The following is a 23664-nucleotide window of genomic DNA, read 5'->3' on the forward strand; positions in this document are numbered from 1 at the left end:
TTAATGATATGCTTATGACACTTAATGAAAGGCTTTGCCCAGGATGACAGCACAGCTGAGGAAACCCAAGGCTCTCAACCCACACCTCTCTTCAGAAAACGGCATGGCCCACAATTACTAGAACCTGAAGGAATACTTCATCACTTTTCCCCGTATCAAATGCAACTCTACAGACAAGAAAGTTGACTTTGGCACAGTCAAAAACAAACTCCAGGAAGACAGTGAATCTTTACTATTTTTTAAAGCAAACAAAGCAAGGATGCTTCTTTATCACTCTGTTCTGTAGTTTCCAGCCATCCTCCTAAAGTACCCTGTATCTTCTAGTGCTTTGCTGTAGCCCCTGAATACCTTTTAAGTGAAATCAGTGCAATGACGCAAGGTGTTCGTACAGAAATGACAATGTAAAGCCACTTTCTTGTGAAAACATCTCTGGTAACAGTTTAAGAGCCCTGCACTCTGCTGTTTGCATCAGCTATGATCATGTATCTGGCATTGCCAACAGGGAGACCGAGAGACAGGCAATACAATCACTTATTGCCTGTCTTGGAGCTCAAGCTCTTGAATCTGTGCAACTGCGGGGGGGGGAAAAAAGAACCAAAACCCTTTAGCCTTCCTTTAGAAAGCAAGTTAAGTTTGCAGCCCTCCTGGCTGAGTACAAGAGCTTGTGAATGCCTGAAACGCTCCGACGCAGTAAGACACAAAGAACTGCCAGCACTCTTTGTTACAGCTCTTTTGAGCCCGTTTGGGGATGCTGGAAGGTTTAAGATAACACCGTACCAAGCTGCGTAGGTCACCTTGCCTAAGGGATAGAGATGGGCGGCTCCCTTCCTAACAAAAACCGGGCAGGGCGGCTGGAGGACACCCCAAAACCTGCCCTTGAGCATCCAAGCTGGCAGTGCCACGAAACCTCCTTCATGCAGGGGAAGGATGGGAAGCCTGGCTTTTTTCTTTTATGCTCCTGCCTCACGCCAGCCCAGCTGCTGGTGGGGGACTGGGGTCAGGAAAGCCCTTTCTCTCCTGAGCGTGCTGGGCTGGAGGAGGGGGGCACACCGATGGCAAAGGTGTGGAAGGGGGTGCCTGAGGGAAGGCAACAGCCCTGGGGCCCGGGCATGGAGGAGTGCGCGATGTCTGGGAGGGCGGCAGCGACAGGGGGGTTGTTGGAGGCCTGGGTTGCAGTGACTCCTCCTAGAGGCGGTATGAGGAGCAAGAGGAAACCCCTTCCAACCCCCCTGACGAGGAGCCGCCGCCATAGCCATCGAAACGTACAATAACGGGAGGAGAGCCCGGCGGCTGAGGCGGAGCGAGGAGGGGGGCGGGGGAGCCAGCCAGGGAAGGGGGGAGGAGGAGGAGAAGAAGGGGGCAAAGAGGGGAAAAAAAAAAAAAAAAAGAGGGGGACAAAAAGAAAGGAAGGAAAAGAGGAAAGGAAAAAAAAAAAAAGAGAGAGGAAGGGAAGAGAAGAAGGAGGCGGCGGCGGGCGCCGGTAGGTGAAGGGAACGGCGGCGCGGGGGCTCCGGGGCGGCGGCGAGGCCCGCTCCTCTCCTTCCCTGTCCCCGTTCCCGACCGCCAGACCCACCTCTTCCTCCTCCTCTTCCTCCTCCTCCTCCTCCTGCCGGTGCTGCCCTTTCTCCGCGGCCGCCTGGGAGGGCCCGGCCATGGCTGTGTGTGCCCGGGGCGGGGGCAGGGATCCTGAGGGGAAGGGGCGTGAGGGGCAGGGACCCTGAGGGGAAAGGGCCCTGAGGGGCAGGGACCGAGGGGAAGGACCCTGAGGGGCAGGGGCCTGAGGGGAAAAGGCCCTGAGGGGCAGGGACCGAGGGGAACGACCCTGAGGGGAAGGGGCCCTGAGGGGAAGGGGCCCTGAGGGGCAGGGACCGAGGGGAACGACCCTGAGGGGAAGGGGCCCTGAGGGGAAGGGGCCCTGAGGGGAAGGGACCGAGGGGAACGACCCCGAGGGGCAGGGACCCCGAGGGGCAGGGAGGACTTGCGGGGAGGGGAAGGCGGTTGTGAGGAGAAACCGCCGGGCGCGTGAGCACGGGAGGGGGGGGGGGGGGGGGAAAGCGTTTGCGCGGGAAAACCAACGGACGCTGCTCCCCCCCCTTTGCCCCTCAGGGCGCCTGCGCCGACCGGCAGGGAGCGCGCGCCGGGCCTAACACACCGCGACCTGCCCCCCCCCGCCCGCCTCCCGCCCGTCGCTCACCGGCTGCCGGCCAATCAGCGCGCGCCTTCGCGGCGCTGGCGCCGCCCCCCTGCGCGGGTGCGGACCAATAAGGGGTGGGGGGGTGGGCGGGGCGGCGTCTCCCGGGCAACGGCGTGACGGGGCGGGGCCGGGTCGCGCTGGGCGCTGTAGAGTTGGTCCCGGGGGCTTGGGGGTGACCAGGGTGGTCCTGGGGAGCTCAGCAAGGGGAAAAAGGTCCTGGAGGTGACCAGGCTGGTCCTGGGGAGCTCAGCCAGGGGGAAAAGGGTCCTGGAGGTGACCAGGCTGGTCCTGGGGAGCTCAGCAAGGGGAAGAAGCATCCTGGTGGTGACCAAGCTAGTCCTAAGAGCTCAAGAAGGGTCCTGGTGGTGACCAGGCTGGTCCTGGAGAGCTCAGCCAGGAGAAGAAGGGGCTTGGAGGTCACGGGGCTGGTCCCCAAGACCAAGAAGTGTCCTGGTGGTAACCAGGCTTGTCCCCAAGAGCTCAGCAAGGGGAAGAAGGGGCCTGGTGGTGACCAAGCTAGTCCCAAGAGGTCAAGAAGGGTCCTGGTGGTGACCAGGCTGGTCCCCAAGAGCTCAGCAAGGAGAAAGAATGGTCCCGGCAGTGGCCAAGGTAGTCTCTGAGAGCTCAACAGGGCCCAAAGAATGCCGAGTGTCATTCAGTGCCCTGGGTAGACATGGTGTTTCAGCACATGGTTTAGTGGTTAGGGGTTGTAGGGCTGGCGGGTGGACTTGATGATGTGGACGGTCTTTTCCAACCTTCACGATTCTGTGGTGTCCCTGGTGAATGAAGAGGGTAGAAAGGGTCTGGGTGCAAAGCCTGGCAAAGGTTTTGGTTCTGTGAGCCAGACCACCAGCTGTGCCTGAGTGTTTGAGCCCATGTGAGCCTTGGGTGTAGCTCCTGGTGTCGTGTCCACTGCTGAACCTCTAGCTGTCTGAGGGAGGGTAATAGTTTCTGCCTGCCAGATGTTGTAGCCACCTGTAAAGGCCAGAAGGATAATCTGTTTTAACCTGGCAGGGAATTTACCTAATAATTGCTCGGATATTTAGTGATAACTAATTGTTAAGAGTGTGTTTTGTATTTGGTGTGGCTATTAGCCTAGCCTGCCTGTCTTGTGCTTGGTCTGGGATGTGAAGAGGAAGAGCCAGGATTTGCTTCTCTCCACCAGTGTGGCAACAGTTTCAGTGCTGAGCTGCGCAAACTGAGCTCTCTTTTACTGCCTTCTGTGATTTTTTTTAATGTTTATTTTCTGAGAGAAAAGTTTAGATTTGATGTCTCTCAGGCACTTTGTTCTGCGCTGAGCTTTCCGATGTGCATCCGTGTTTTCTTGATGTGTTAATCTCTGAAGCTGCTTCCTGACTGGCCTTTCAAGCTCAGACTCACATGGAGGTCACAGTGTGTTTCTATGTCTGCAGGTTATTCTTACTTGTAAAAAATGATATGTGTCCTGACTGCCTAAAGATGACGATGTCTTGGGGTTTTTTTTGAGCATCTGTGTAGGAAGGGGACTGAAAAGTGGTCTTGAGGTTGCTTTGGTAAATCTTGATCTGTTGGGATGGTGTACAATGGTGAGAGGGATGCCCCAGGGTGGTCTGTTTGTGTCCTTGTGCAGTTGTTATCACACTCAACGTACAACCACGGTGGAAGAAAATTGTGGTGAGACACTGGAACAGGTTGCCCAGGGAAGTTACGGCTGCCCTATCCCTGGAAATGTTCAAGGGCAGGTTGGATGAGGCTCTGAGCAACCTGGGCTGGTGGGAGGTGTCCCTTTCCATGCAAGGGGGTTGAAACTAGATGGTTCTTTAAGGTCCTTTCCAACCCAAACCATTCTATGATTCTGTCTCTAATAGAAGCACCCTCCTGGCAGTGGCAAGGAGGTAAAGCTCTGTTTCTAGCAGGCAGAAGGAAATGACTGCTGGTTGTTTTGGGCTCTGAAGAAGATGCCATTCACAGAGGAAGGCCCAGCTTGTGAAAGTCTACCCTATTTTCATCATCTTGTAGAGAGCTATGGGGGATCTGGTAGCTACTGAATCCCTCATAGCAACACAGGGATGTTGGAGTCAATAGCAGAGTAGGAGTGTGCCGTGACCAATTAAGGGATTGGAAGCATTAATTGCTTTAAATTGCCCAAGCCTCATGATGTCGTGGTAGCCAGATGCAGATGCAGTTGTTCTAGCTCAGCGAGGGTGGACTTCACATAAATGACAGGGCTGTGTTTTTTCATGCAGACTGTAGTTTTAGAAGGGTGGATGTTGAGACGATGGATCATCTGGCAGTGCCAGGGAGCTGCTGCGGGTAGGACTCGAGTCCTCTCCAGCTGATCAGCTCTGTCACCCCAAGAGAGCAATTAGGACAGCAGTGCTCAACTTGTGGCCCTTCAGCAGTCTGCAGCTTTGCAGTGAGTTTTAGGTGAGTGCACCATGTCACTGTGTCGGGGCTGAGCTGGTGTGTGTCCTCCAAGGTGCACCAAATCCCTGCCTGTGGGAGGAGAGGAGCCCAATGCCCTGGGGCCTTGCTGCAGACCAGGCACAGCTCTTCTGTGCAAGAGAGCATCAAGATCCCAAGGTTTGAGAGTCACCTGAGCCTGTGAACCATTCCCTGAGTGCCCACCCTCCAAGTGCAGGTAGTCGGCAACCCCACGGTACCACATCTCTGTATTCTAGTAGATGTGACTAAACCATAGCTTGGCTTCCTACCAGAAGTTGCCTCCATGGGATTCCAGACAAGATGAGACAAGAACCTACACTCCCCAGTACACCCTGGCCCAAAGAAGAAAGAAAAGGACAGTGTTAGCAGAGTTTTGAAACTTCTCTTGTGTTTAGGCTCTCGCAAAGTTCTGCAAACACACCTGATCTGTGACCTCCAGTCTATTTGGAAAAATGTCTGGGGATTCCAAAGGTTGCCTTGGCAGCAGGGTCAAAAATGACTGAGACTTACTGTGAGGGAGAAGGGAAAAATAAAGGGTTAGAGATTTACATGCAGTTAGGATGTGGAGGAAATAGAAGAGAGATGAGCTTCAGGTGATTTTGGTACGTGACTGGTTGTGGAGTGCTCTTTCAGCGTGGCTCTCTGTAGGGGTTTCAGTGCAGGACTGAACTCCTGGGTGTAGAAACTGTCCTGCTGGTATTGCAGGCATCAAGTCATACCCTAGTGCATTGTGTTTATTGAGTTCCACCTTAAAATGAGTTAGTGTAGCTCGTATTACTCACCAGAGAAGGCTATTCCAGAAGTTTGCTGCTCTGATGGCTCGAAACTTAATTCCCAGCCCACGTTTCTTCATTCATTTGAATGTCAGTTATCACAGACTAGAGAAGGGCACTTGACAAAGGATAATAGGTAGCATGACGTGAAATGGAAAGTTTATAAAGAGTTGGTCACAAATTGCAGATTTCATAGGGCAAGGTGTTTGGAGTGAGGGACCTCAGAGATGTGCTTGTCCAGCCTGGTGTCCCGAGGCAGGTCCAGTGCTGCCCATGCCATTTCTGACACATTCTCCAGCTGTTTTAAAGCTTTCCTGACAGAAGACTCTGTCACCTCCCTGTCTGACCCAGTTCAGAGCTCCACTCTCCTCCCTGCTACACAGCTTTTGTGTAGCAAAAGCTCTTTTCTCCTGCTCTTTTCCTGTCACTTCCCTGCTCCTCCCTGTAACCTGCCGGTCCTGGTCCCTGGAGCTCCTTCCTAGCAATTGTTCCCTGTCCTACACTGCTGGTTACTTCTTCCTGAATGCCATTAATGGATTCCTTGTGAATGTTTTCCACTTGGATCTGTTTGAAGTGCCTTTAATCCACACTTGCAAGTGGCAGTTTACCAGCTCTTTGACCACCACTCGTGATTCCAGGCAGGCAGCACACAAGGAACTCGGAGTGGGACAATGAGCAGCATCAAATTTGAGGTGTCTGTGTCTAATGAGTTTTACTGGTTTAACCTTTTCCAACTTTTTTTTATCATGCCCACATAATATTTTGCACCCAGAAAGAAAATAATTATCTGGCTGATAAGACAGGGATGTGCCAGGGTTTTATAGATCCCTGCAGACCCTGTGGTGGTTTTATTTCCTTGATGTTGTAAGTGAAACGTGGGTTCAAGTGAGGTTATTGTGGAAAGCCACCCTTGAATCCAGCTGTTATGGATGAGCTGGTTTCTGTGAATTTCTGGCTTAATATGGGACCCTCTTTTTATATGCACTTGATTAATAATAAGCAGCATAAGAACAAAGGGCAGATTTCTGTGCCTTCCTCAGGTGGATATTGATCATTCCCAAGGGTTTGCAGCAGTGTCAAAGGGCCAGATGGTGATAGAATTTAACAGTATCACCTAAAGTCACCCTAATATTTTTCAAATTACCTCCTTCCTCTTGTTCCCTCGAGGTGAGTGAAGACTGGGAGTTAGGCAGCTGTGCCTTCAGTGGCAGGAATGCCATCCATGGCAGACTGTGCTCTTTGTTTGTTTCAGAGGAGTGAACCTTGATCTGTTGTGTTGAACCAGGATCACGGTTGTGCCACCAGGGCAGCTTTCAGCATGGAGTGGAATAGAATTGTTGGTAACAGAGCTAAAACTTCCCCATTTTGTGACTGAGAGTGAGAACTAGGGGTGTATCTAGAACCACGTGCACACTTTGAAGGAGTGGCTGACTCCAGGGTTTGTTGTCTGTTGACCTGCAGTCTCCCTGTTGCCAGAAAAACAAGGGGGGAATGAAATTTGTTTCCTTTTCTCCTCTGTATAAACTGGATTGGCTTTTAATGCAGGCGAAGCAACACATCTTCAGGCAGCTTGATGGACAGAAAACCCTGGTAGCCAGTCCTTTTTAAGATGAGAGATAAAAGACCTCCCCTTAGCTCCATGGAGGAAGGAGGCTTCAGGGGTTCTCAGGAGCTGCCCTGAAGGTGATCCCGGGAACATGATGAAAGCAGTGAAGCCTGTGATCTGGCTCCTGGAGCTCAGTTCCTGAGGCCAGAGCAGCACCAGAGGAGGTGCTTGGACCATAACTGCTTGCCTGCTTCTCCTCTTCAGCCATGCATGTGAAATTCCCTGGATAAAAGCCCCGGGAAGAAGAATTGTGTGTGTAGGTAGGTTCTATCTCCTCCTGTGCCAGCAGTGCGGCTTCCTCTGCTTGGAGGTGGCACCAGCATCTGCTTTTCAGCTGCGTTCATGCTGTCCAGCGTGCCACTTCTTCTCAGCTCTTTATAACTTGCTAAACTTCACGATCAGCATGGAAGACTTCCGTGCTGCAGGTGTCTATCTTGGTGTGATTTGTGCTTTGTTGTTGTTTGGTGTTGTTTGGTGTTGGTTTTTTTAAAGATTCGTTTAACATACTTTTTTTTTTTTCCCCCCTCCTGTGATATTGCTTCACCGACAGTGTAGCAGTTGAAATCAAACCTGTAACAAATACTCCAGTTATCCAGCTTTTAGTAAGACATTTTTAACAGGTGTTGAGAATGGGTTTGGGTTTTTTTCTTTGCCTCTGGAAGAAGACGAGAGCGCGCGCAGAGATCTCCGTCACGCGCCGCACGCCAACCCCCTTCCTTTTCTCTTGCAGCTTCTGGCTTGGAGCAAGGGGAGGAGGGTCACCAGCAAATTGAAAAGAAGCACAAAGCTGCAAGATGTCGGGCCGAAGTGGGAAGAAGAAGATGTCCAAACTGTCCCGCTCCAGCAGGGCAGGGGTGATCTTCCCTGTGGGGAGGATGATGCGCTACTTGAAGAAAGGCACGTACAAGTACCGGATAGGAGTTGGAGCACCAGTTTACATGGCAGCTGTCATAGAGTACCTAGCAGGTAAACCAAGAACCTCCTCCTGGAAGTGCTGGTCACACACAGAAGCCAGGGATGTCCCTGGGGTGGGATGCCAACGTGTTTGGCACCTCTGAAACTCAAGCTCTGCCAGTGCAGAGTGTGTTGAAGTTTGCTGAGAATGCTGAGGAGATTGATTTGCTTCTTGAAGAGGCTGAGGATGGAAATGTTCTCCTTTAGATGCACTGTGCTTGGCCACTAGCTGGAAGGATGATATTTTAATGCTGTGCAGGGTGGGGAGTCTCACCTAGGCAGTTTCTGGTCCAAGGAAGAGCTGTTGTGAATTAGGCTTTTGATGCACTCAGATGAGAACAAAAAGCAAACCTGCCTTCTACATCTGTTGTGCTTTTTAAGTGTGCAAGCTCCATTTTGCTTGCTGTATTTCTCCTTGCAGAACTGTGTCAAAGTCTTATCAACTGTGAGGGTTGTTCGTTTGTATTTTAAAAATCCTTTTGACTTGCCTATGTGTCTAAAGAAAGCCTCTCAGGGTTTAAATCCTCCCACATACCCGGAGTTTTCTTTTCCCTTGCTTTCTGAAACTGACCTCAGTGGAAGGGGCAAGTGTCACGTGGTGATACAATATACTGCAACGTATTGCAATATTTCAGACTGTCTTAAGGTCATATCTGCTCAATTTCTTATTTAATTATGGAAAACAGCACCTTAGCAAATTGTTCCAATGCCTGGTTGAGAGAGGATTCTGGTTCAGGTTACTTAGGTGTTACAGATCAAGACTGAGGTGCATTAGAGAATCTGTGAGGAGTCACAAGCCTGGATGGAGTAGCTGAGTGGGTTGTGTTTCAGGAGCACAGCTGATTGCCAGAGTGACATGGAAGAAGCTTTGCATGGAGTTGTCCATGTAACAGCATTCCTGTCTTTATGCAAACACTGCTGTCTTTTTTACATGTGAAAGCCATAAGAAAACCTGAAATAATAATAATTTCACTCTGGGTAAGTTGAATCTCTGATGCCTGCTAGCATGTTACAGAAACTTCCATATTTGTGGTGATTAATTACAGGCTGAGAATTGATTTCTGAGGCTGCTTCTGAAGTTGGACTGAAAAAGTACTGCCGATGTGGAAGAAATGCAAACAAGATATTTGAGCTTGAATTTATGTTCACCCTCAGCTCCTTCAGGAGATAAGTCCAGCAAAGAAGCTGGCTTTAAAATAAAACAAAACACCACTGAAAAACAGAATCAAAATACAAGTTTGATTTTTTATTTTTATTTTTTTTACTGTGTAAGAACAAACATGTTTGTGCTAAGATTGTTTCATCACAGAGGAAGATCAGTTCTCTTAAGTGATGTTGGAGAAGATCTTTCACTTGGTTAAGAACATACATATAGTCATATTTGCACAGTCTGGTTTTGTACATTAAAAACAAAGTCTTGTCACTGCAGGAACCTCTCTCTCAGTGGAGCTGGTGCAGTTGTGCTGCACTGGGGAAAGTCCATGACTTGCAGAGCTTGTTTAGCTGTCTGCAACATGGAGTGCTACTCAGCAGGGATGCTTCAGAGGCTGCAGGGAGTTAGGGGTGAAAGGTGGAGGATTCATAGCTCTCGTAGCTCTGCCAGAGTGATTTTCAACCTTGTTTTTGTTGGTGGGCCCCTGTGTGTTTTCTGGTGGAGGTTCAGGCCTCTTCAGGAACATAATTAATATTAATTTCTTTCTAGTCGAGTGAATTTACTTTATTGTCAAATCACTTAGAAATCATGTACAGACTTCTGGATGTGTGGATATTGCAAGATGAAAACAGCACTACATGGGTTTTGGATATTGCACTCACTTTTGTAACTGAATGACTCTGCTGACCTTCAGTCTGGGGAGGAATACATTTATTTTTTTTCTTTTCCCACTTCACAGGGATCCAGAGTGTTCAAAGGAGGTTTTAGGATAAGTATTTGGAAGTGCTGGTTCTGAGCTGTGGCAATCATTACCAGGTGTAGTAGTGAATTGTCAGCAGCACATCTGGTATATGCAGCACTTCAGCAGTGCAGGCTGAGTTATGGTCATCTTTTTACATCATACAGCACAGCAGTGTGCACCTGGGACCTGAACTGGAGCAGTGTTAAGTGTTGGCTCTGCTTCTGGCTAGGAAGTGCAGTTTCATTTCAATCTTGAATATGGTAAGGGGAGGTTGTGTGTGGGCCTGCACTTTGTGAGCATAGTCTTTGGATTTGGGAAGCCTTTGGAAAAAAAATGTCATTTTCTGAGGCTGTTGTCGTAAAACTGGTAACATTTCTTAACATTATCTGGTACCTGCTGTTACAAATTCCAGTTTTCTCTCATGGACTTGGAACTGTGAAATGGTGACTGCTTAGGCTGGGAGCTTGCATGTCAGGAACTGCTTCAGGTGATTTCTGAGAGGGTTGGAGAAAGGGACTCTGATTCTTCAACTTTTTCACAGAAGCCAGGTGAACCACGAGGTTTTGTTAAAACATTGGTGAGAAGGTCTCCTCTAAAGACCTGGGTTCATTTGAGCAAAGAATTGATGCTGTATGAAATGGGAAGGGTGGTTTCTGCCATCTCAGAGAAACCTGCTCTGTTGGGCCAAGTGGTAACTTTGAAAAATCACAGGTTGCTGATGCTCAGCAGAGGCTTCTTTGATTTTAACAGCTAAAAACTCTGAGGGCTTGGCCCTTGCTGAGCATGTTCCAGCCTCTCGCAGCTCCCAGTGCTGCCCAGACTGCCTGTGCATCACCCCCCTGGAGTCACAAAGCTTGCCTTCAGCTCCCAATGTGTGGCACCTGACAGCCACTATCAACACCAAATCTTTGGCTTGGCAGAATGCCAGCAATCACTGCCATGTGTCTCAAGAAGAGGTACTTTTACCTCAGCTGATTAGCTCATGTGAAGAAGATCTCATCAGTGTTCTAAGGCTTTTTTAATTTTTTGGTAACCTCTCTATGCTGTTTTATATCTTAGGCTTGAAACACGTGTTGCAAAACTGCAGCTTAATTCCTATCAAGCAGGTTGTGTTTACTGGAACAGTGTTGGGCTCCAGTGGCCTCAGAGTTAAAGCTCCATGAAAAATTGGCCTCTGTCCCATTGGATTGATGGACTTTACCACAGATGCATGCCAGACCATGCTCTGAGCATGCAGGGGGCTGACTACAGCCATCAGCATCCAAATCAAACATCAGCTGCGTGTGTCCCATGATGCACCAACATGTAGACAGAAGAGTACAGGTGCCTCTTGCTTAGGAGGCAGAAGACATGTGAGTGGTGTGCTGGCCAGAGGAACTCACAGAAGATGTCAGTGGAAAGCCACCTTCTCTAAATTAGGGCAGAACACCACACCAGCAAAGACCTCCTCCTTCAAAGGACATCAGCTGGCATTCTACTCTTTCTGTTTCACTCATCTGCTGCCAAGAGACAAATGGAGCAGATACTTTTCCACTTGCAAATGGAGGTCCAAGGACTCCATCATCTGATATGTCTTTTCAGAGCAAAGGTATTATTGGGTAGATTTCTACCTGGTAGTGCAACAGCAACTGTCAAAACTTATTCTAAAGGGGAGGTGGAAAACAAGAAATCTTGTCTGAAATCTTTCCAATTCTGCTACCAGCACTTCTCATTTATCTTTCCTACCTGTCCAGCTGAGCACGTCACAAAAGTAGGCTGAGCTCAGCTGAGCAAATAACTGTGGCCTGCCTATGATGCTTTTAGTTGCCAGAGTCTCAAAATCTGTTGAGCCATCAGCTGAAGAAACCTTTTTTTCCTGTATGTCACTGGATGAGAAGATGTAGTCCCATTCAGGTTGTAGCTGCTGCTTGGGTTGGTTGGAAGATGGTGATGTTTTTCCCTGGTCCTGAGCACTCATCAGACTGGAGAAAAGGCTCTTTGAGTGGGTGCTGTGTCATGTCAGTGGATAGATCTGGGCACTGTGCTCTTGACATAACCCTCAATGTTTGTCTGAGGCTGAGGTGAACTGTGAGGTGGATAAATGAGATTTTAGTCATCTCCATTTTAAGTTATTCTTCCAGTGTGGAGGCATCTTGTGTGGATTTTGAATCTTGAGGGAAACAAGATTATTTCATATTTCACTTTAGTTCTTAATGTCTGCTGCTGAGAGGAGGGAAAGTAAAACCAACTTATGTCTGAGAACATCAAGATGCCCAGTTTCAAGGGGGCTTGTTATAGCACAGGAGTTCATTACAGGACCTATATTCTCTGACTAGTTTCTTTAGAGTTTTAGGTAACCCCAACTGTCATGATCGAACTGCTAAAGTAGTTTCTTTAGGGATCTGTTTTTATGAGCAGAGGATGTGAATAACTGAAGCCTCCAGATTTGATGTTGCATTTTGCAAGTGCCATTTTACGTTCCTAAGATTGAGTCCTTGCCTCCAGCACTAGAAAAACAAGCATACAGACACTTGGTAGAAGGAGGTAAGGCAATTATTTACCTGTGCAAATAACTGGCATCCTTTGATAAGTTACATGCATATCCCACAATCTGCCATACATCATCTCTCCTTGGGTTCCCTCCTTCCTGGTGTCCTGTGGTAGAGGCTGGCATTTGAGTGTTCTGCCTTTTTTGCTCTTAACATTAGGCAGAGGACAATTGAGTGCACCATCAGGATGCTGCTGGCCAAAGGACCCAGAACCTGGGGGAGTGGGGTGAGCACACAGGTAGCAGGATGTGCCTGTTGTTGGCACATCTGCAAGAACTTCAGTTACCATCCAGGTAAGTATGTGTTGCTTCTTTTTTCCCCCTCCTCCTCGATGCAATCTTCTTCTGCTATCAGCACCAAACTGCAAAACTCCTAGGAGGAGTCTTCTTTCCTTGCTTTGTGCTGGTCTGCCCAATGGATGGCAATCTGTTCCTGCTGTCTGCTGCTGCATTAGCTCCACTGGCAGAGGTCTGGGACAACTTCCAGCCCCCACAGGGCTGAATGTAGCTGGATTATGCAGAATCTCTTTCCAGTGTCCTTTCAAATCCAAGTCAAACACTCCAAAGTTAAGAAAAGCCAGAGCTGAGATTCCTACCCCGACTTTTAGAGTAGGCCCAGTGTGTATTTGTGGTGTGATACTATTTCTGATGGTCAGATCACTCACTGCTTTTTCCTTGTGGCAGTTACTGCAATCACAGTTCCAATGTTCTCTGGAATTAAGTGCCTCTCTGTGATAACTGCAACGTACTGCAACTTTGATAATGATTCTTGAAGGTTTTGCAGGGATAACTGTGAAAATTTGCAACCCAGGCTGGCTGTTTCTTGAACAATCCAGTGTGAATAGGCACACAATTCCAAACAATGGCTTTTGCACCTCCAGCATTCAGTTCAGCACTCATGCTGCATAGGAGTGAAAACTGGATGACAAGTATGCACTTTTGTTATTCTAACTGAGTGAAATGGAAAGCTTGTCTTTTTCCCATGAACTGAGGGCTAAACCCTCTTGTTGAAATCCCTTGGATTTTAGCCAGAGGGCATGATGTGGATTTCCACTAGATTTTTCATGAACATTCTGCTTTTTATAATGGTTACAGTTCATTGCTTAGTTGACAAAAAGGAGTTAAGATATCATTAACAGGACACTGATGGGCTGTAACTTTCTTACTCCTATTACTGACAGATGTAAAGACAAAACCAGAAACCAGAAGGCAGGAGCACTGACCACTTTTAAAATGAAACAAGGTGTGAATATGATTTTTGTGATCATTTGGAGCAGAACACCCCCTTCTCCTTCCTTCTCAGTCTTTCAGTAGAGTTCTTACCTAAGAAAATAACTTCTGAGCAGGGGCCAGACTGTGAAAGCTAATGAGTTATGCTGATTACCACAGTTTAAATTAACTCAGAAATATGTGTCTGCATTTCCTCTGTAACCCTCAGAAAAAGCTCAGTGACTCTCGTGGCAGCATAAATCCTACTGCAAATGTAGAGAAACTACTTTTGAAGTGGCCTCCTGTTCCCAGAGATGCAGAAGGAACTTTCTACCCACAGTTCACGCATTGTTCGTAGTTATGAATAGTTCATGCTCTTAGGTTGTCTCTGCTTGCCTCTAAGTCAAACCTTTCATATCTTGTTCTGAAACGAAGCTTCTCACAGATTTTCAATGCCCTTTCATGCAGAATTGCAGTGTTGCCTGGCTGGTTTGTTGGCTTTCAAAGTGTTTCTTTAAATGCACCTCAGTCTTTGTCTCACCTGGTCCTGAGAATCCTTGCTGTTTTGTCAGAACTGTCTGTACTCGAGCTGGGGTTTCACTGCATGTTTTACTGTTTTATTGTTACAGGGTTAGTGCTGGATTTTGGGCTGCTGGTGTACATTTTTATGGGGTGTCCTGTGGTGTTTTGCTTTTGTTTGTTTGTTTGTTTTTGAAAGAATTCTGAGTTGGGACTTGTAAAAGAAGTTATGTGAACTAAGCTGAGCATATTTTCTGCTAGCTGTCCTTCAGGGAATTAGGAAGGGCAAATTACTTGATGTGAATCTACAAGCACATTTAATGTGGTTTGGTTCCTGCCTTTCTGTAGCAAAGAGCATTTAAACTGGGAAGCATCCCTGAAAAGGTAAATGGATATGAAGAAGGGATGTAAAATATGTATAGAGGGTGGACATAAGTTATGTTTTTGTTAATCATTTTTATCTTGATGTGTTCGCAGCTGAAATTCTAGAATTAGCAGGGAATGCAGCACGGGACAACAAGAAAGGAAGAATTGCCCCCAGACACATCCTCCTGGCAGTTGCAAATGATGAGGAACTGAATCAGGTACCTGTTTGCATTTCTGTGTGAGAGTTACATGCTGTGGCCTGAGTGAAGCTGCTTCCACAGGTCAGACACCGTTTAGTCTGACACATGAACGAGAGCACAGTTATTAGAGCAGAAGAAGACAAGATTCTTGGATAAAAAGCAAACAAAAAAAGAAGTTTCTCATCTTAAATCCTCTGGAAATGAATTTTGCTTCTTTCGTAGCCTGTTGAGTCTTCTTAGAATTGGGTGAACTTGATGCTGAATTTCTTTTTTCTTCAGCAACACCCAGTACGTAAAGAAAATGTGTCCCAGGGAAGACCTTTCCCCAAAAGCTGTAGAAATGTGTGTTTTCTATTATACTGTCTGGGAGGCCCATCTTGGATAGGGATCTGGCCCTCTCTCTACAACTGCTGCCTCCAGGACTGCCTCCTGCTCTGTAAGCCCAGGTCCATTAGCTCCCAGACTGTGGATCACTTGTGAGATGGCTTCTGCTAAAATTGTTGAGTGGGAAGAGTGATTGTGGCATGGGCTTGTGAATTGCAGCATTCAGGGGTGCCAGCAAGGTTCAGTCAGCATCTGAGGATCTCTTCTTGGTCAGCCCCATGTGAAGGTGGATGACATCGTTCACACTTTGAAAGATTCCTGCACTTAATTTGACTTCTTTAAATAATGAAAACGTGGTGCCTGTGAAGTCATCCAGCTTGGTTTCCAGTCCAGGGGACTGAAAATGCAAGAAGAGAGGCCAGGAGAGAGGGAAAAGCATACAAACCCTACCAGCCCAATCCCTGCTCCATGGGGCTGTGAACTGGGGACTATATCTACTGTTGTCCATTAGGAATTAGCCAGGTTTTGTCTTCCACCTAATAGCACAGGCCCATTGTTCACCTCTCCAAAGCAGGTTCCTGGGGCTCTTGCTTGATTTCACAGAATGTTTCCCAGACAAAAGGATCTATAACCAGTTGTACTTTGAGCAAGGCTGTGGTGTAATCATTTTATTTTTAAGTAGCCTGCAGGCCCTTATCATCTCCTCATCATCTCACTCTCTGCTTGTGAGTCACCAAGGATAGGGATGCAGAAATCCAGCACTGGGAGAGGAGAGTGACTGACCTGACAGAGTTCTCTGGGATGTGCTGTGACCTGCCGGGTTTCTTGTTACTGTAGGTTTTCTCCCTCATATTTTTTGTGGTGTGGTTTTGTTCGTGACAAAGGGCTGAGATGCAGTCCTTTGTGAAGTGTGGACTCTACTTGCACGTGTGTCACTTAGCAAGAACAGCTCAAATGCAGCCTGAGAACATGTTCCTTTACACTACTTCTCCTTGCAGTTGCTAAAAGGTGTGACTATTGCAAGTGGAGGTGTCCTGCCCAGAATCCAGCCAGAGCTTCTAGCCAAGAAACGGGGTGCCAAAGGCAAATCTGAGACCATCCTTTCACCTGCTCCTGAGAAGAAGGGAAGGAAATCCATGGTGAACAAAAAGACTGGGAAGAAGGCAAAGTCTACCAAGGCCCGGACACCCAAAAAGGTAAACATGAGGCAGATATTCCAGAGGTGTGGATCAAAACCAACTTAGATTATTAGGAGGAATAAATTAGTGCTTCCACATTGTTTTGTTTGTAACAATTGGAAATGGGAGGTAGGAGCTAATAATATATTTCATTTTTTTTTCTCTAAACTTCAGAAACAAAGGCAAACACAGTATTTTAGTAATGAATTTTCATAACATAAGCCCTTAAAACTTTGAGGGAAACTTTTCAGATTTCCATGTCACCCTTTGCAGTACTTTCTTGGTAACTGTGTAGAATATGTGTATCTCCAGGCTGTGTGGCAGTGAGCTCTGGCTTTTAAAAGAAAGGAAGCTGTATTTTAAAACATTGTCTACCTGACAGATGTCACACCTTCAACCTCGTGCAGTTACCAGGTTGCTGTTAAAGACTTTTCACTGTGCAGAGAACTTGTCCTGACATGGTACATACATGTTATTTTGACAAGCTCTTTGTTTCATGTGTTCTCAGGTGTGTTGTTACTGGTTTTTAAAAGAGTGGCCAGAAGTATAAAGGAATCAGAGCTTGACCACTTCATCTTCCCTTACAGTTGCCCATCCTCTGTCACCATCCAAAATGGTCCAATTTGGTAAAGGAGTGACCCAGATCAGTGCTCTTGCTTTGTCATTCCAGAGCATGCATCTTAAAACACTGCTAAATCTTTGATTGGGTATTGATTAAACAATATTAAGCTTTGACCTAGGCTTTTTTAAACTTGGAAGAAGCACATCTTTCTGCAGGCCTCTAAGCTTTGATACATTTCCATAGCTGAGAATATGTAGAAACAACTTTTTAAAAGAAAACAGGATGCTTCATAGGATGCCTCTGTGTATTGAGTTCAGCTGCCACCTCACACTAAATTGTGCACATGCAGGATTTGGAACTTGCTGGGAAGAGTTATGTCTTCTTGACATACCTTAAAGCAAATACTGAGAGATGTGAGGAGATGCTCCTGCAGCCCTGGTAGGAACAGGTTTGCTGCTCCTGGAACTAGGCTGCATGAAGGAGTGTGTCCCACAAAGGGGATTTTTGCACTCAAGCTTCAGCTGTGAGTTACTTCATTTTGTCCTTCTGCCTGCTTGTAGAGAGGTGTGATGGCTTGCTCCTGGCAATATGGATTCAGATTTATGATTGATTTAGATGAGACTTATGATCTTTTTTTCTTTTCAAATCATGAAGTTGTTGTTCTGCTTCAGATTGGAGCATTTGACTGTGTTACTAAGTTACTAAGTTGGATTTAGTAGGAGCTCTCCTCTGTTAGCAGCAAAAATAAACTAGCACACACCCACCTGTAAACACAACCTTGATTTTCAGTGAAACTACAGCTGGGGGTGGGTGCCCCAGCTTGTAATGTGGCTACAGACATATGCAATGCTTCAGATCAACCATTGCTGGTTTAACATTATATAAACACTGAAGAACTGTTTGGGGATTAAAAGAATAATTAAATTAATCTTTGGGGATTAAAAGGCTTGGAGTAATTTATTGATTGGATGAGCTGATTAAATCCATCCATTGCTGGTTAATGGTAAAATGTCAATGTTATTTCTTTTTTTTTTTTCCTTTGAGTGTTCTTGCTTTTTTCTCCCCCCCTCAAACAGAACAAGCAAAAGGACAGTGAAAAAGAAGGAGCTTCAAATTCAACGTCTGAAGATGGACCTGGGGATGGTTTCACTATCTTGTCCTCCAAGAGCCTTGTGCCAGGACAAAAGGTAATAGAAAGTTTCAAGAGATTGGGAGCCTTGCAGAAATGGAAGGATGCTTTTGACCTAGCACCAGTATAAAATCCACACTGTTTGTTTCTTGGCCTAAGCTGTGTTGCAGTTTTGTTTGGTTTGGACATGGCTGCGTTGTGCCTGGCACAGTGCCAAACCGGGTTTAACCCTCTAGGCTATTTATTCTTTATAAAAAAAGCATTCTGGGCCAGGTCCTAGGGTCACCCAGAGTTTCCACATGTTGGTTTGTACAAACTGAAGACCTCAGCAGAGCTGCAGAACATGCCTGCTTCTCCATCTGAGCACAGACTGTGACACTGTGCCTGGCCAGAATTACAAAACTGTCCCACCAAAGCATCCCTGTGTCCTTGGTGTCAGTCCCTTTTATTTCCCTCCCTTCCCTGTACTGACCAAGAGGGGAGGGAGTTTGCCTGCCTTAATTTTTGGACCCTCTGAATGAAGCTGGAGTTTTTCTTACAGAGATATATAGTCAATACTTTTTAAATGTATTATTGTGGTTGCTGTTTCTGATAGTAAGGCCTCGTGGAAGAAGTGTTCTTCCTGAAACTGCTTCTGTAAGCCCTCTCTGCTGGTGGTCTGCCCTGTTCCATGAGGCAGTGCTTAAGAGTTGAATCCACCTGATCCCATATCTTACTAAACCAGGAGCCTAGAATGGGCCAGACAGATCCAAAAGGTTGCTGAAAGCAGTCACCTGGCTAGTTAAATGAAACTTGGGTTTCTTTTACTAGAGTTCTGTCCTGTCCTAAGTTCCTCCAGAGTCTGTGCAGCTTCTCACTTTCTTCCCTAAAATGGGCAGTGCTTATTGTTCTGGTTAGGACATAAAATCATAGAGTCATCCTGGTTGGACCTTAAAGGTCATCAAGTCCAACCATAACCTAAATCTATATATGCTGCAACCTATCTTGGAAGACTTGAGCTGTGCTGGGCACATGTTCAGCAGCTCTGAAGTCTCCTTAATGCTGTTGAGGGTTTCAGTCCTCTGTTGTTGCTCAAAGTCATGGGGCTGTGAAATCTGGGGAGCAGCCTTTTCTGAGCACCCTAAAGCATCAAGTTTTGGCAAGTTCCTGGTATCCAGATGCGTGGGTGGGTAAAAACATTCCTTAGTTTATTTATACCAGGAAGTCTAAGGGAAAGTAATTACTTGGGTGGTGAAGCCTTTACAGCCCAGCCCAGAATAGTGTTCAGCCCTTCTCAGTCTCTACACTGAAGTGTTTTCTACAGGGGAAAAGCTTTTTAATTTTAATATTTTTCTCTTTAAACAGAAACATTTCCAAAGGTAGCTTCTTCTTTTCAAAGTGTGATGCTAGAATATGAATTCTCTAGCAGTAACTACTTCTGGAGCAAGCTCCCAAGCTGTGGGGCCTATCACAAAACAATCTTAGGGGTGTGCAAATTAATGAGCAGGTAAAAATCAGAATCACACGTACTGAGCACCATGTAACTGCTGATCTCTGAAAGGCTGAATCCAGCCTTCTTTCAACGTTAGAGGTTTTGGTATGGGAACAAGTTTGAACTTGGATTGCTATTTTGATTTCTACTCTCATTGTTGTTTGGCAGCTCTCTCTGACACAGAGTGACATCAGCCATATTGGCTCCATGAAAGTAGAAGGCATTGTTCATCCCACCACTGCTGAAATAGACCTCAAGGAAGAAATAGGTGAGGCTCTGCTTGAGAAAAACACCTCTAGAGCTGAAACTCCAGCTGGTCTGCTGAGATCCTACCCTGTTTCACCTGAATCTTCCCCAGGTCATAACATATCCCTTTACACCACCTCTGAAAATCAGGCTGGATCTGACTAGGTATAACAAGCTAATCACTAATTTATCTTTTATTAGTGGTGGCTTGTGACAATCAATCAAAGCACAGATAATTTGTTGAGGCACACGAGCAGCAAAGGTGTAAATAAACATTATTGTGGCATTTATTGTGTCGTTTTTGACATTTTTCCTCTGAAAATTCTGTGAAGAAAATAATACATTAATAACTCTTCCAGTTATTCTCTTCACTGTAGGATTTTATAAATACTCAGGTACAAGGTCTTGTACTGCTTGTGTGAAATAAGGGGATTTTACTGCTGATGTGCAAATATGGAAATTGAAGGGGGAGGTAAAAAAGAGTTGCAGTTGGTTGCAGGGAGGCAGAGAATCCAGTAGCAGGCTTTGGGATCATTGTTTTATATAGTTGGTTATCAAGACATTCACTGGCATCCCAGCTGTGCTTATTTCAGAAAGCAGGGGAGTTTGTATGTCGAAGTGACTTTTGGAGGCTAAAAAGCTGAGTCCTGGAAATCCCACTCTTCACTGTTTTAGCCAGAAGCCAGAGTAAGATAACATTCTGTGACAGATCATTTTATTAAAGTGATTTCCAGTAATAACATACAGAAATTTTCAAAATCAATAAGAGGTCAACTTTGGCTGTGGCTAGACAGTGTGGTAAACATAAACTTCAGATAGAGGGAAGCAGGAGAAGATGTGTACCACATTCTTTTAAATCACACAGAGTTGTTTTTTTATTCTGATACTTTGAAGCCAAGGCCTTTTGCTCTGTGTCCTTGCAGGCAAAGCATTGGAAAAGGCTGGTGGGAAGGAATTTTTAGAAACAGTGAAAGAGCTTCGCAAATCTCAAGGACCTTTGGAAGTTGCTGAAGGTAAAAAGGATACTACACACTTTTGGGAACAGCTCACTCCATCTGTTCTTTTCCCTGGGCATTCTGATCTACATGTGCCTTTGCTTACGTGTTGGAAATGTTTCTGTTTCTTGTTTAAAGCTGTTGCAGATATGGGCAGCCTGCTTAGGGGAAGAAGAAGGGGGTAGAATAGAATACCTGTGTGCTGTGCACATCCAGTCTTTGAGCTTCTCAGTGCCCCCATAAGTTCCAGCAGGCTGATTAATTCCCCTTCAGGCAATTTCAGTCTGAGAGGGTCCAAAAAATGAGAGAAAAACTTGTGCTGTCACCTTTTGTGCCATCTTCCCTGTCCTGTTTTTGTACCACACTGTTAGTGAGGATCAGAAACAGCTCTCGGTCTGACATAGGAGGTTTAAGAACACTCAGGGTTTGTAAATCATTCTGCTTTATGCATATTTGATGGAGGGTATAATCCAAACAGTTACCTTACCTTGAACAGAGATAAAAGATTCAATATGTTCTTTAGAGCTGGCATGCTTTCAGGAAGAGCAATCTCTGCTCTTGTCCCAGGCACTGCAGCTTCATGATAGAAGTACAAATTACAGAAGAGCTCCCTTCAAACGTTTCACAGCAAATAGTTTGGCTTTTGAGGTTGTGTCTTCTTTAGTCAACAAATTAAACAAGTTCATAGGGGTTGAAGGTGGCTGGAGGGCACACAAAGAGAACTTGCAATATATCTTCCAGTGCCTTACTTGGCTTAGTGTCTTGATACCCAAGAAAAAATGTGCTTGTCTATTTTTTAACCTTTCCTAAAGGAATAGCTTTTATAATCTCAAATGACAGGGCAAGTTTTGGACAACATACTTTGCTTTGCTTTTGCGTTATGCCATAACATCAAAGTAAACTACTTTTCTCTGTCAACATCACTACCTAGCTGAAAAATAGGCTCCTTTCACCCTATTAAACCAGTCCTAGGAAAGAAGATAATCTTAGTTTAATAGATAGGAAAAAAAGGTTGGGTTTTTTTCTGTTTGTTTGTTGTGTTGTTGTGTTTGAAATTGCCCCTTCTGCTGGTTTTGAGGCAAGTGATGACAAATGGTGGTTAGTGACTGGTGGCCTACTGCCAACACTTGAGCTCCAGCCTGGTGGGCTGGAATTCAAGTGCTGCTCACAGGGATACCCGTGTTGCTTGGAGTCAATTTGGTTAAGGGCCTGACACTTCTCTTCTGGTTGGAATTTCAGTGGCAGAGTGAAGCATTAGACAGGATTCCTCTGTGCCTGCAACAGAATCCCTCTGTGATGGTGGACAAGTGAATAAATCCAAGTTTTTCATCCTTGGGCATTAATTGCACAGCTAATTTCAGGGTGTTTAACCTGAGATTCCCAAGACCTGGAACTTCAGAAGTGCCAGTGGTCACAGTTGCAACAAAAGCAAACTGGTGCCATGCTCTGTGGGCTCTGCAGGTCCTGGAGAAGTAATATGCTTCCTGAAAAAAAAATGAATCTGAGATTCCAAATTGGGCATAACTGGTGGAAACTTTCAACAAACACCTTTGATTTTTTTTTTCATGCCATTGTCTGAAAGCACCTGATTGTGAATGGGTCTAACTGGGACTCCCTGACCCCCTGGAGCTGTAATGATAATGCAGGGAATTTGTGCAAAGCATTCAGATAGGGCTGTGACAGCACTGCAGAAATGTCTATTGAGGGGATGAATGCCACTGTGTCCAGTGCCAGGTTTTGGTGCTTTGCATGTAACAAATCCAGGGAATCCAGGTTCATTTGATACTGTGCTGGATGAGAAAGCTGTAAAGCATTATTGAACAACTGTGTGTTAACCAAGTGAGCCCTGGGTTCTGTGCTCTCCAAGGAAATAATAATTGATCCCAGAAGTAATGACAGGGCAGAGTGTGACTGCCAGAGAGCCACTGGTGTGTTTCTTTGGAGAGGGAATGTGATGAAGGAAGCACTTTGGGTGGAGAGGTCGTTGCAGGGTGGCTTCTGTGCAAAACTAAATGTGGTGTTTTCGTTTGTGTCAGCTGCACTCACTCAGTCTAGCGGCCTAGCAGCCAAGTTTGTCATCCACTGTCACATCCCACAGTGGGGCTCCGAGAAGTGTGAAGAGCAGCTTGAAGAGACCATAAAGAACTGCTTGACAGCTGCAGAAGACAAGAAGTTGAAGTCTGTGGCTTTCCCCCCGTTTCCCAGTGGCAGGTAGGACCGTCCCGCCTGGAGCTGGCACGGCTTGTTCCTTTTGGGCACCACCGCGTGGTGCCTGCCCAGGTGACTGACACCACCTCGTTCTGTTTTCTTCCCCTACCACATAGAAACTGCTTCCCAAAACAGACGGCAGCCCAGGTGACTCTCAGAGCTATTTCCACCCATTTTGATGGCACCAGCTCTTCCTCCTTGAAGAACATTTACTTTCTGCTCTTCGACAGTGAAAGCATCGGCATCTACGTGCAAGAGATGGCGAAGCTAGACCCGAAGTAGCCACAGCAGCCAAATGAAACTTTATTTTTCAACAAACTTGAGTAGCATTAAAAGCATTAGAGGTGGGTTTTATTTTTTCAATGTGGTGAGGGGGGGGGAGTGGTAGTAGTGTGCTGTGTTGTGACTTGATGAAGAGCTGTGACTAGAGATGAGAGGGGTTTAGTCCCATTCCTTCACGCTGTCAGCATCCTCTAGCCATTTATATCACCTTAAGCAATTGAGTTACCATCTCTTTTCAGGAATTTTAGTGTCCCTTGTTACTTTAGTTTAGGAGTTTCTAAAGAGTAACCTCATTTTAGACTTGTAGTGATGAATTTTTCACATACACACACACACACACACTTCAAAGAAAGCTCTTTAAAATGTTCCCTTTTCCCCTCCCTTGGGGGCAAGTGGTAAATGTCTCCCTCCAGCCCACAGAGAGGGGGGAAAAGGGCTTTAGAAGTTGATGCATGAGGAGCTTCTGGTTTGCTTTTAACTCACAATAATCTCTGTAATTACTGGGAATATTTCATGGTGATTTTGTTGGTTTTATAAGAAAAAAAGAAAAAGATGTGTCCAGTGTGGTTATTGTTACAAACCCGACTTCTGCTCTGGGAATT

General features: G+C 46.2%; 2 protein-coding genes across 5 annotated transcripts in view; one reads left to right on the top strand and one right to left on the bottom strand.

Moving 5' to 3' along the window:
- The window catches only part of CHST3 (carbohydrate sulfotransferase 3), a 354774-nt gene that overhangs the window by 306783 nt on the left and 24327 nt on the right, over positions 1–23664 (bottom strand). The gene's annotated exons all lie outside the window — the stretch shown is intronic.
- On the top strand, positions 1378–23615 carry LOC127383743 (core histone macro-H2A.2). Of its 4 annotated transcripts, none has more exons than XM_051617157.1 (9): positions 1378–1480; positions 7728–7963; positions 14579–14685; positions 15990–16187; positions 17808–17918; positions 19500–19599; positions 20501–20590; positions 22609–22783; positions 22897–23615. In XM_051617157.1, exons 2-9 carry the CDS (start codon positions 7792–7794, stop codon positions 23060–23062), a joined length of 1119 nt encoding a protein of 372 aa, XP_051473117.1. In that variant the 5' UTR covers positions 1378–1480; positions 7728–7791; the 3' UTR covers positions 23063–23615. The 4 variants fall into 4 exon arrangements, with proteins under 4 accessions (XP_051473117.1, XP_051473120.1, XP_051473118.1 ...); XM_051617158.1 differs by lacking the exon at positions 1378–1480 and adding an exon at positions 6844–7257; XM_051617159.1 differs by lacking the exons at positions 1378–1480; positions 7728–7963 and adding exons at positions 10092–10106; positions 12534–12667.

Source organism: Apus apus, chromosome 4 (assembly GCF_020740795.1).
Source record: "Apus apus isolate bApuApu2 chromosome 4, bApuApu2.pri.cur, whole genome shotgun sequence".
Lineage (NCBI taxonomy): Eukaryota > Metazoa > Chordata > Aves > Apodiformes > Apodidae > Apus > Apus apus.

Excerpts from the sequence above, each read along its gene's own strand:
- LOC127383743 (XM_051617157.1), top strand. The coding sequence starts at position 7,792 with ATGTCGGGCCGAAGTGGGAAGAAGAAGATGTCCAAACTGTCCCGCTCC. Across the intron at positions 16,188-17,807 it reads AGGCCCGGACACCCAAAAAG|AACAAGCAAAAGGACAGTGA; the intron begins GTAAACATGAGG and ends CCCCTCAAACAG. Across the intron at positions 17,919-19,499 it reads GCCTTGTGCCAGGACAAAAG|CTCTCTCTGACACAGAGTGA; the intron begins GTAATAGAAAGT and ends GTTGTTTGGCAG.